The 12,270-nt window shown below is 44.4% G+C and overlaps 1 protein-coding gene across 1 annotated transcript; it reads left to right on the plus strand.

Annotated features, from left to right (window-relative positions):
- Window positions 1-241: 241 nt before the first annotated feature.
- Window positions 242-12,015, plus strand: LOC134070517 (NACHT, LRR and PYD domains-containing protein 3-like). Its single transcript, XM_062526902.1, has 11 exons — window positions 242-297; window positions 2,091-2,305; window positions 2,456-2,537; window positions 3,221-5,158; window positions 5,974-6,147; window positions 6,577-6,750; window positions 7,383-7,556; window positions 8,000-8,173; window positions 8,841-9,014; window positions 9,321-9,418; window positions 11,939-12,015. The coding sequence occupies exons 2-11, from the start codon at window positions 2,176-2,178 to the stop codon at window positions 12,013-12,015; spliced, it is 3,195 nt and encodes a 1,064-aa protein (XP_062382886.1). The 5' UTR covers window positions 242-297; window positions 2,091-2,175.
- Window positions 12,016-12,270: the final 255 nt, after the last annotated feature.

The following is a 12,270-nucleotide window of genomic DNA, read 5'->3' on the forward strand; positions in this document are numbered from 1 at the left end:
GTTTTCTCAAAACAAGGTTGATGCCCCATTAACTTTTGACATCTACATGAGCAGGTATAATCGCTTAGTCACATCGTAGCTGGTTTTAAGTCTACCATGGACGGTTACGATGTTATGGCTTATTCTCCAATTGTCAATGGAGAAATTGTATTGGATTTTTACTTCCGGACAAGGCTGTGGGCGGGACTGGGGAGCTCTATTCGAAGTTCCCGGATACCGCTCGCGCTTTTGAGTGCACATTAACAAAGTGAAAGTAGTTCTACAGCTCAAGTCTGCACCCCAGTCGTCGTGCTGCAGGTAGGCTATGTTAACCCTCTATCTCCTCACTTAACCTTGAACACTATGAAGGGTTTTTTTTTTAATCCAAAACGTATGTATGATCGTGTGGAATGTGCAGATCCTTACATTTGCACTTCGGCGTACAGAGTCATAGGGACAACAGTTTTCTGTCGCTTGGCTTGGCACTCTGATATTCTCCCGACGCGCGGTGGGTGAAACTCTCACCAGTTTGTTCAGGCTGAGGTGAGGTCGGCTATCTGCGGACATCTGCACCAGGAGAAACAAAGAAATTCGGTTCGGTGGGTTGGATGTGCTGCATTATTACAAAACTGGTTAATTTCAGGCAAAGGCAGTCTAACTTGAATTGAACTTGAAGCACTTTGTTCCGTGTTTTTGAGGAAACACACGTACGCGCGCGCGCACACTCACTCACACACACACACACACACACACACACACACACACACACACACACACACACACACACACGGTAGTTTTCTTAAAGCTAGCGGGTCTGTGTGTTTGTGTGGATATCACTCTCTCACAGAGTGATCAGTCACTGTTGCAGAATGCCGCTGTTCCGCATGGTAATAGGCTATATGGTTTATCGTGTAGGTAGGCTATCGTGGCAATGCTGTTAAACGACGCGAGATTTAGGCCTAGTCTAGATGAAAATGGCAAACTAGCTAGCCTACTTCTTGTTATTTCATGTTCATATTAAATACATTTGTAGGCTACTTCAGTAGACTACTGACATGAAAGGGAAACAATGGCATTGGCCATCTCTAACATGCACCAGAATACAGGAAATCACACCCACAATCCCACAAACACCTGTTGAGACCGTAACCTTGACATAGGGACAAACATTGTTGCCCCTTTACAGAACCCCCCATCCTACCTGTAGTTTTCTATTGATTTGTTTATAAATGTACATACATAGGCCTACTGTAATTACACTCATAGCCTACATAGCCATATTTTACTGCTCACCATTCTTTTCATCCTGGTCTACTCTTAGAATGTTACTGTTTCAGCACTGCAATGGCACAGTTACCACACTGCACACAGCTGTACATGGTGTACATATCGGTCCATAATAAATATACATTTGTATACTTACAATATATTCTATTAAACACTGCATATATGATTCTACTCTATATAATACTACTCGTATACTGTTACTGCTACTACACTGCACATATCTGTATGTTGTTCATACTTCGTGTCCATATTTATAGTCTGCTGTTATAACGTTACTGCTAATACACTGGATATATTCATATTTAATATATATATATTACTGTAAACCAACTATATACTACTGTCTACACTGCACTATATATCCTGTCATGTCTATTCACCACCTGTTTATACTTTGTATATCCCATTGCTGCTTTTTTTGCACTTCTGGTTAAATGGAAAGAGCATTTCATTGTTGTTGTACTTGTACTCTGCACAGTGACCGTAAAGTTGAATCTCATCTAATCTAATTTAATCTAATCTAATAATCGGTATTGACATCGGCCCTGAAAAAGCCGTATCAGTCGAATGAACAAAGAATGTACTGCTTTAGGATCACAATCAGCAAGCAAGCAAATAGGCCCTCTACTGTTATGATGTTAGCATAAAATTAGCCGGCATGGGGCTAGGAGATCCTGTGTCTGTACAACATGGCTTGCCTTTTCAGTGTGGCTAATACAGAACACATCACCTTCTATTTCAGTGTCTGTGATTTCACTCTCTGTCTTTGTGTGTGTTTGTGTGCGTTTGTGTATGCGGGTGTGTGCGTGCATGTGTGTTTCCAGACTTGATGAATCTGTTTCATTCAACAAAGGTCCAAAACAGACAGATGTTATAAGCTAAGATCAAGATACAGAGAGAAAGAAAAACATGAATAAAAGGAAATGGAGAGGGCATATCACCAGCGAGACAGAGGATGAGGAGGAGGAAGATCAAGCAGGACCTTCTTCTCAAGTCAAACTCAGTCAGAAGAAACAGAAACTCCAGAGATCCATGACTCGTAAGTCTACATTGACCCTGTTCATGATATTTGTTTACCTGCTACACAGTTTCAGTAATGCAGAACACGGTATCACCTTTTATTTCTGTCTGTGGTTTCTCTCTCTCTCCATGTGTGTGTGTGTGTGTGTGTGTGTGTGTGTGTGTCCAGACGTGATGGACTCTGATCCAGATGGGAAGAAGAAGAGGAGCAGAGACTCCAAAGGGCGTGTGTCCTCATCTGGCTCTGACAGGTCAGTCTTTATGGAGGGCAAATAGTATTTAGTATGGAAAACACAAGGGGGTAAGTTAGTAAAGAAGACCCCCTACGTTAACGTTAGTAAAGAAGAACGTTAGTAAAGAAGACGTTAGTAAAGAAGACCCCCTAGGTTAGTAACGTTAGTAAAGAAGAACGTTAGTAAAGAAGACGTTAGTAAAGCAGACCCCCTATGGGAAGCTCTGAGGCTAATAAGGCTTTACCTGAAGTTAGCATTCCATTGACCTCCCTTCATTTTGGCCTCACTTTGAGAACTAATAACTTTACCTCTGAAGTGTTTTAAGCCTTTATATGAAACATTTCTTTATCTGACTGGTGTCATAACCTCATATCTCACTTTACGGCTCCATAAACTTTTTTGTTGTAACATTGTGGCCTGTAATTTGTTTCACACAGTGTGTACAATGCCAGTCCCCTACTGACCATCTCACCATGTATGCCAGTGTGTGTTATAGCCTACAAACGCCCTGCATTATCACATTATGTTCCTATTGAGAAAATTACATTACAATATGAGCTGTAGCCCCTGTTAATAGTTAACAATTGGACAACACATGAATTCATATACATTCTGACTGTAGTAGAGCTATCGTAGTGATGATGATGTTTTGTTAACATGTTCTATTTAAAGGTTTATTTGTGATTCTGTTATTGATCCAGATGGACACCAAAACAGGTAGAGGTCCATGAGAAATTCCGGTCTGCACTGAAGAGCAAGTTTCAGCATCTGAATGAGGGAGTACCTAATCAGGGAGAATCCAGACTCCTCCAGGAGATCTACACAGAGCTCTTCCTAACAAAGGGAGGAGGAGGGGTCAATGAGGAACATGAGGTCAGACAGATCGAGAGAGCATCTATTACAAACGCATCTTGGGGAGAATCAGCACAAGACAGACCAATCAAATGCAGTGACATCTTTAAAACTTTATTGGATGATGATGATGATGATGATGATGATGATGATGTGTCTTATATGTCTGATAATACATCTGATGAGTCTGATGATACATTTGATCAATGTGATGATGCGTCTGATGAATCTGATCACAGACAACACAAACCCATCAGAACAGTGCTGACAAAGGGAGTGGCGGGCATTGGGAAAACAGTCTCTGTGCAGAAGTTCTGCCTGGACTGGGCTGAAGGAGAAACCAATCAGGATGTCCACTTCATATTTCCTCTTCCTTTCCGAGAGTTGAACCTGATGAAGGACAACAAACTCAGTCTGGTGGAGCTTCTTCAGCACTTCTTCCCAGAAATAGAAGATTCAAAAATCTTCACCAGTTCAGAGTACAGAGTCATGTTCATCTTTGATGGTCTGGATGAGTGTCGACTTCCTCTAGATTTCCACTCCAACCTGATATGTTCTGATGTGACAGAGCCAGCCTCAGTGGATGTGCTGCTGACAAACCTCATCAAGAAGAATCTGCTTCCCTCTGCTCTCCTCTGGATCACCACTCGACCAGCAGCAGCCAATCAGATCCCTCCTGAGTGTGTGGACCAGGTGACAGAAATGAGGGGATTTGATGACCCACAGAAAGAGGATTACTTCAGGAAGAGAATCAGTGATGAGAACCTAGCCAGCAGAACCATCACACACCTGAAGTCATCCAGGAGCCTCTACATCATGTGCCACATTCCAGTATTTTGCTGGATTTCAGCCACGGTGGTAGAGAGAGCATCAGTTGAATCAGACAAACTCGAAGTGCCAAGAACTCTCACTCAAATGTATACTCGCTTCCTGATCATTCAGACTTGCATCAAAAAAGAAAAGTACACAGAGAGAAAAGAGACAGATGAAGAGATGATTTTCAAACTGGGGAAACTGGCTTTTCAACAGCTGGAGAAGGGCAATCTGATCTTCTATGACGAAGACCTGAGAGAATGTGGCATTGATGTCACAGAAGCATCAGTGTACTCAGGAGTGTGTACCCAGATCTTCAGAGAGGAGTCTGGGCTGTACCAGGGCAAGGTGTTCAGCTTTGTGCATCTGAGCATTCAAGAGTTTCTTGCAGCTTTGTATGTGTTCATATGCTTCAGAAACAGAGAGGGAAGCATGTCTGACCAACAGTCAACCTCTCAGCTCTCTGCGCTATTCAGAGCTGCGACATTGCATGACCTACACAAGACTGCAGTGGACCTGGCCTTACAGAGTAAAAATGGACACCTGGACCTTTTCCTCCGCTTCCTTTTGGGCCTGTCACTGGAGTCCAATCAGAATCTCTTAATGCACCTACTGCCACAGACAGGTAGTCAACCACAGAGCTATGAGCACACAGTCCAGTATATCAAGCAGAAGATCAGAGATGAGGATGATTCAGACAGACAGATCAATCTGTTCTACTGTCTGAATGAGCTGAATCAGCATGCTGTAGTGGAGGTGATTGACAGGAGCTTGGGAACTCTGTCTGTAGTCACATTCTTACCAGGACAATGGAAGACTAGTAGATTTAGGTTTAAGATTCCAGAGGAGCAGCTGGATGAGTTTGACCTGCAGAAGTACATAAAGACACCAGGGACTGATCAGACTGAACTCCTCAGTCCAGATGAAGTTCTTCAGAGGCTGGTTCCAGTGGTCACAGCATCCACATCAGCTACGTGAGTAAAACAGAGAGAGAAAGGGAGTTGATGTTGTGTGTCGTGACATTGCCATGTTACTGTCATGTTTATTGCCATTTCTAATTGATTATGAAGGTCAGATAGAGAGTAGGAGAGTTTATGTGTCCTTCAGAGGTTGGTTGCAGTGGTCACATCAGCACTGTAGGTAAACCTGTAATGTGTGACATTGTGTGTTCAGGACACCCTATGATCAGAGGCAGATCTACTGGGTGACCTCCTGCCATTCCTGATTTTATCCAGTCATGTTTTCTTCTCTGTGAAGGTTCAGTCTGAACTTCGTTCTCCAACATGATCATTCCCATGTGGACCTCCTTGGACTTTGACAGCCATTGTTACTTAACTAACTAACAGTACTAGTTACTAAAACTATGTTGATGTAACATTGATGTAAATTGAATACACTATGTGTTCCTCTGTGTGTTCATGTGTGTGTTCCTCTGTGTGTGTTCATGATTGTGGTCATGTGTGAGTTTGTGTGTGTGTTTGTGTGTTCATGTTTGTGTTCATGTGTGTGTTCTTGTGTTCTTGTGTGTTTGTGTGTGTCAGTGCATACCTCTATTGATGTAACAATTGTGATCTCTAATACTATACATTGTGATGATGGAGTCAGTGTGTGTGTGTGTGTGTGTGTGTGTGTGTGTGTGTGTGTGTGTGTGTGTGTGTGTGTGTGTGTGTGTGTGTGTGTGTGTGTGTGTGTGTGTGTGTGTGTGTGTGTGTGTGTTGTATAGTTGGAGGTATGTTATGTTATGTGAGTGTAATAATCAGATATGTCATCATGTGTTTTGTTTCTCCAGGCTGTTGCAGTGTTCCCTCACAGAGAAGAGCTGTGCTGCGATAGCGTCAGCTGCCAGATCAAACTCCTGCAGTATGAAGGAGCTGAACCTGAGTGGCAATAAGCTTCATGATGCAGGAGTTCAGCATCTCTCAGAGCTCCTCAAGAATCCCCACTGCAAACTGGAGACACTAATGTGAGTCTGAACACACAACAACCGATCTGTGTGTGGGGGGGAGTGTCCAGTGACGAGTGTGGGTGGAGGGGCTTCAAAGGAAGTAGTACACTACTGTGTGGGTGTGGGTGTGTGTGTGTCTCTGTGTGTGTGTGTGTGTGTGTGTGTGTGTGTGTGTGTGTGTGTGTGTGTGTGTGTGTGTGTGTGTGTGTGTGTGTGTGTGTGTGTGTGTGTGTGTGTGTGTGTGTGTGTGTGTGTGTGTGTGTGTGTGTGTGTGTGTTCTTCTGTGTGTTTCTGTTTGTGTTCATGTGTGTGTTCATGTGTGAGTTCATGTGTGTGTGTTCCTCTGTGTGTTCGTGTGTGTGTGTGTGTGTGTGTGTGTTGTATAGTTGGAGGTATGTTATGTGAGTGTAATAATCAGATATGTCATCATGTGTTTTGTTTCTCCAGGCTGTTTGACTGTTCCCTCACAGAGAAGAGCTGTGCTGCGATAGCGTCAGCTGCCAGATCAAATTCCTGCAGTTTGAAGGAGCTGCACCTGAGTCTCAATGAGCTTCATGATGCAGGAGTTCAGCATCTCTCAGAGCTCCTCAAGAATCCCCACTGCAAACTGGAGACACTAGGGTGAGTCTGAACACACAACAACAGATCTGTGTGTGGGGGGAGTGTCCAGTGACGAGTGTGGTTGGAGGGGCTTCAAAGGGAGTAGTACACTACTGTGTGTGTGTGTGTGTGTGTGTGTGTGTGTGTGTGTGTGTGTGTGTGTTTGTGTGTGTGTGTGTGTGTGTGTGTGTGTGTGTGTCTGTGTGGGGGTGTCTGTGTGGGGGTGTGGGTGTGTGTGTGTGTGTGTGTGTGTGTGTGTGTGGGTGGGTGTGTTTCATTTGGTTGTTCATGTATGTGAGTTCATATATGTGAGTTCATGTATGTGAGTTTGTGTGTGTGTTGGTGTGTGTATGTGTTCATGTATGAGTCGTGTGTGTGTTCATTTGGTTGTTCGTGTGTATGTTCATGTGTGTGTTCCGGTGTGTTTTCATTTAGTTGTTCATGTGTTAGTTCATGTGTGTGTGTTTGTGTGTGTGTTCGTCTGTGTGTTTCTCTCTGTGTTCATGTGTGAGTTCATGTGTGTGTCTTCCTCTGTGTCTTCGTGTGTGTGTGTGTGTGTGTGTGTGTGTGTGTGTGTGTGTGTGTTGTATAGTTGGAGGTTTGTTGTGTGAGTGTAATAATCAGATATGTCATCATGTGTTATGTTTCTCCAGGCTGATGCGTTGTTCCCTCACAGAGAAGAGCTGTGCTGCGATAGCGTCAGCTGCCAGATCAAACTCCTGCAGTTTGAAGGAGCTGAACCTGAGTCAGAATGAGCTTCATGATGCAGGAGTTCAGCATCTCTCAGAGCTCCTCAAGAATCCTCACTGCAAACTGGAGACACTAGAGTGAGTCTGAACACACAACAACAGATCTGTGTGTGGGGGGAGTGTCCAGTGACGAGTGTGGTTGGAGGGGCTTCAAAGGGAGTAGTACACTACTCTGTGGGTGTGTGGGTGTGTGTGTGTGTGTGTCTGTGTGGGTGTGTGGGTGTGTGTGTGTGGGTGTGTTTCATTAGGTTGTTCATGTATGTGAGTTCATTTATATGAGTTTGTGTATATGATTTTGTGTGTGTGTGTGTGTGTGTGTGTGTGTTCATGTGTGTGTCGTGTGTGTGTTCATTTGGTTGTTTGTGTGTATGTTCATGTGCGTGTTCCGGTGTGTTTTCATTTAGTTGTTCATGTGTTAGTTTGTGTGTGTGTGTGTGTGTGTGTGTGTGTGTGTGTATAGTCAGAGTTACAGTATGTGAGTGTAATAATCAGATATGTCATCATGTGTTATGTTTCTCCAGGCTGAGTAAGTGTTCCCTCACAGAGAAGAGCTGTGCTGTGATAGCGTCTGCTGCCAGATCAACCTCCTGCAGCTTGAAGGAGCTGAACCTGAGATACAATGAGCTTCATGATGCAGGAGTTCAGCATCTCTCAGAGCTCCTCAAGAATCCCCACTGGAAACTGGAGACACTAGTGTGAGTCTGAACACACAACAACCGATCTGTGTGTGGGGGGAGTGTCCAGTGACGAGTGTGGGTGGAGGGGCTTCAAAGGGAGTAGTACACTACTGTGTGGGTGTGTGTGTGTGGGTGTGTTTCATTTGGTTGTTCATGTATGTGAGTTCATTTATGTGAGTTTGTGTATGTGAGTTTGTGTGTGTGTGTGTGTGTGTGTGTGTGTGTGTGTGTGTGTGTGTGTGTGTGTGTGTGTGTGTGTGTGTGTGTGTGTGTGTGTGTGTGTGTGTGTGTGTGTGTGTGTGTGTGTGTGTGTGTGTGTGTGTGTGTGTGTGTGTGGGTGGGTGGGTGGGTGGGTGGGTGGGTGGGTGTGTGTGTGTGTGTTGATGTGTGTGCCGTGTGTGTGTTCATTTGGTTGTTCGTGTGTGTGTTCATGTGCGTGTTCCGGTGTGTTTTCATTTAGTTGTTCATGTGTTAGTTCATGTCTGTGTGTGTGTGTGTGTGTGTGTGTGTGTGTTTGTGTGTGTGTTCGTCTGTGTGTTTCTCTCTGTGTTCATGTGTGAGTTCATGTGTGTGTGTGATCCTCTGTGTTTTCTGTGTGTGTGTGTGTGTGTGTGTGTTGTATAGTTGGAGGTATGTTATGTGAGTGTTATAATCAGATATGTCATCATGTGTTATTTTTCTCCAGGCTGGTTGAGTGTTCCCTCACAGAGAAGAGCTGTGCTGTGATAGCGTCAGCTGCCAGATCAAACTCCTGCAGTTTGAAGGAGCTGAACCTGAGTAACAATGAGCTTCATGATGCAGGAGTTGAGCATCTCTCAGAGCTCCTCAAGAATCCCCACTGCAAACTGGAGAAACTAATGTGAGTCTGAACACACAACAACAGATCTGTGTGTGTGGGGAGTGTCCAGTGACGAGTGTGGTTGGAGGGGCTTCAAAGTACACTACTGTGTGTGTGTGTGTGTGTGTGTGTGTGTGTGTGTGTCTGTGTAGGGGTGTGGGTGTGTGTGTGTGTGTGTGTTTCATTTGGTTGTTCATATATGTGAGTTTGTGTGTGTGTGTGTGTGTGTGTGTGTGTGTGTGTGTGTGTGTGTGTGTTGAATAGTTAGAGAGGTACAGTATGTGAGTGTAATAATCAGATATGTCATCATGTGTTATGTTTCTCCAGGCTGGTTAAGTGTTCCCTCACAGAGAAGAGCTGTGCTGCGATAGCGTCAGCTGCCAGATCAAACTCCTGCAGTTTGAAGGAGCTGGACCTGAGTAACAATAAGCTTCATGATGCAGGAGTTCAGCATCTCTCAGAGCTCCTCAAGAATCCCCACTGCAAACTGGAGAAACTAGTGTGAGTCTGAACACAGAACAACAGATCTGTGTGTGGGGGGAGTGTCCAGTGACGAGTGTGGGTGGAGGGGCTTCAAAGGGAGTAGTACACTACTGTGTGGGTGTGTGGGTGTGTGTGTGTGTGTGTGTCTGTGTAGGGGTGTGTGGGGGTGTGTGTGTGTGTGTGTGTGTGTGTGTGTGTGTTTCATTTGGTTGTTCATATATGTGAGTTTTTGTGTGTGTGTGTGTGTGTTTGTGTGTGTGTGTGTGTGTGTGTGTGTGTGTGTGTGTGTGTTGAATAGTTAGAGAGGTACAGTATGTGAGTGTAATAATCAGATATGTCATCATGTGTTATGTTTCTCCAGGCTGCAGTGGTGTTCCCTCACAGAGAAGAGCTGTGCTGCGATAGCGTCAGCTGCCAGATCAAACTCCTGCAGTTTGAAGGAGCTGAACCTGAGTGAGAATGAGCTTCATGATGCAGGAGTTCAGCATCTCTCAGAGCTCCTCAAGAATCCCCACTGCAAACTGGAGAAACTAGAGTGAGTCTGAACACACAACAACAGATCTGTGTGTGGGGGGAGTGTCCAGTGACGAGTGTGGGTGGAGGGGCTTCAAAGGGAGTAGTACACTACTGTGTGGGTGTGTGGGTGTGTGGGTGTGTGTCTGTGTAGGGGTCTGTGGGTGTGTGTGTGTGTGTGTGTGTGTTTGTGTGTGTGTGTGTGTGTGTGTGTGTGTGTTTCATTTGGTTGTTCATATATGTGAGTTTGTGTGTGTGTGTGTGTGTGTGTGTCTGTGTGTGTGTGTGTGTGTGTGTGTGTGTGTGTGTGTTTGTGTGTTTGTGTGTGTGTGTGTGTGTGTGTGTGTGTGTGTGTGTGTGTGTGTTTGTGTGTGTGTGTGTGTGTGTGTGTGTGTGTGTGTTGTATAGTTGGAGGTATGTTATGTGAGTGTAATAATCAGATATGTCATCATGTGTTTTGTTTCTCCAGGCTGATTGGTTGTTCCCTCACAGAGAAGAGCTGTGCTGCGATAGCGTCAGCTGCCAGATCAAACTCCTGCAGTTTGAAGGAGCTGGACCTGAGTTACAATGAGCTTCATGATGCAGGAGTTCAGCATCTCTCAGAGCTCCTCAAGAATCCCAACTGCAAACTGGAGAAACTAGAGTGAGTCTGAACACACAACAACAGATCTGTGTGTGGGGGGAGTGTCCAGTGACGAGTGTGGGTTTGTTCATGTGTGTGTTCATGTATGTGTTCATGTGTGTGTGTTCATGTCTGTGTTTATGTGTGTGTTCATGTGTGTTTGTTCATGTGTGTGTCTGTGTGTGTGTGTGTGTGTGTTTGTTCATGTGGTTGTTCATGTGTGTGTTCATGTGTGTTTGTTTATGTGTTTGTTCATGTGTTTGTATTCATGTGTGTGTTCATGTGTGTGTGTTCATGTATGTATTCATGGATGTGTTCATATGTGTGTGTTCATATGTGTGTGTTCATGTGTTTGTGTTCATGTGTGTGTTCATGTGTGTGTTCATGTTTATGTATTCATGTATGTGTATTCATGTATGTGTTCATGTGTGTGTGTTTGTGTGTGTGTTCATGTGTGTGTTCAAGTGTGTGTTCATGTATGTATTCATGTGTGTGTGCTCGTGTGTATGTTCATGTATTCGTGTGTGTGTTCATGTGTGTGTGTGTTCATGTATGTGTTCCACTGTGTGTGTGTTCATGTGTGTTACGCCGTGAATGGGTGCAACAACAAAAAAGGGGGTAACAGCGAGGTTGCAGTATTTTATTTTGCTCGAAACGAAAGTCCAAAGTTGCTAGAAGTGGCGGCCGGCCTGCCTGCCTTCAGACGGAAAACACAAGGGCGACTCCAAGCAAGCCAGGACAGCGTTCTTTAAAGGAATAGTTAGGAATTTTGGACATAGGACATCATTTCCAACTTTGCCGATGTGATATACAGTAGGTCAGTGGAGATAGTTTTTATCGCGTTTAACCCCTTCCTTCAGTTGCAGCGTTCCCCTTTGCTAACGCTGGTTCTGAGCTAACGCATTTCAACGGTAACATCCAAAACAGTCTTACTCTTACTACAGACTATCGATATACATGTCCGTGTTGATAGAATAATTTTAGAAATAAAACTAACCTTGCAACTCAATGATGTATTGCATTTTGAGGGACTACTTTCTCAATATCAATCCGCCACTGCCATACAGGGAACAAAGAATTCTACTGCAATGCGATGCAAGGTTAGTTTTATTTCTAACATTGTTCTATCAACACAGGCATGTGCATCGATAGTCTGACGTTATAATTTATTTGTTTCGGGTGTTCTGTGGAGTGTTTTCAAGCCAGGACAGCGTTCTTACAGTTAGTCTGCTGCTCTGCTCAAGTCTCGGGTCCACGGCTCTCTGTGGGAGGAACTCCAGCGCCTTAAGACCCATCAGGTGACCTGTGCACCGGTGCACCTAATTAGCCAATTGCCTCCAATCACCTGCGGACGAGAAACGAGAGAAGCACAGCCGGGGAAGAGGCAAGGCCAGGGGCCTGTAACAATGTATGTGTTTGTGTGTGTGGTCATGTGTGTGTGTTCATGTGGTTGTTTGTGTGTGTGTGTTCATCTGTTTCTTTGTGTTTCTGTGTGTCAGTGCATACCTCTATTGATGTAACAATTGTGATTTGTGATACATTGTGATGATTGAGTCACAGTCTGGCACTGACAGGTACAGTGTGTGAGTGTATTGGATATCATTCAATCATCATTGGATATTACAAACTGGAGAAACTAGTGTGAACACACAACAACAG

This window comes from Sardina pilchardus, chromosome 22 (genome assembly GCF_963854185.1).
Source record: "Sardina pilchardus chromosome 22, fSarPil1.1, whole genome shotgun sequence".
Lineage (NCBI taxonomy): Eukaryota > Metazoa > Chordata > Actinopteri > Clupeiformes > Clupeidae > Sardina > Sardina pilchardus.

Bases quoted from the DNA above. Each gene is read 5' to 3' on its own strand.
- LOC134070517 (XM_062526902.1), top strand. From the start codon at position 2,176: ATGAATAAAAGGAAATGGAGAGGGCATATCACCAGCGAGACAGAGGAT. The intron at 6,148-6,576 runs GTGAGTCTGAAC...TTGTTTCTCCAG, and splicing joins TGCAAACTGGAGACACTAAT to GCTGTTTGACTGTTCCCTCA. The intron at 6,751-7,382 runs GTGAGTCTGAAC...ATGTTTCTCCAG, and splicing joins TGCAAACTGGAGACACTAGG to GCTGATGCGTTGTTCCCTCA.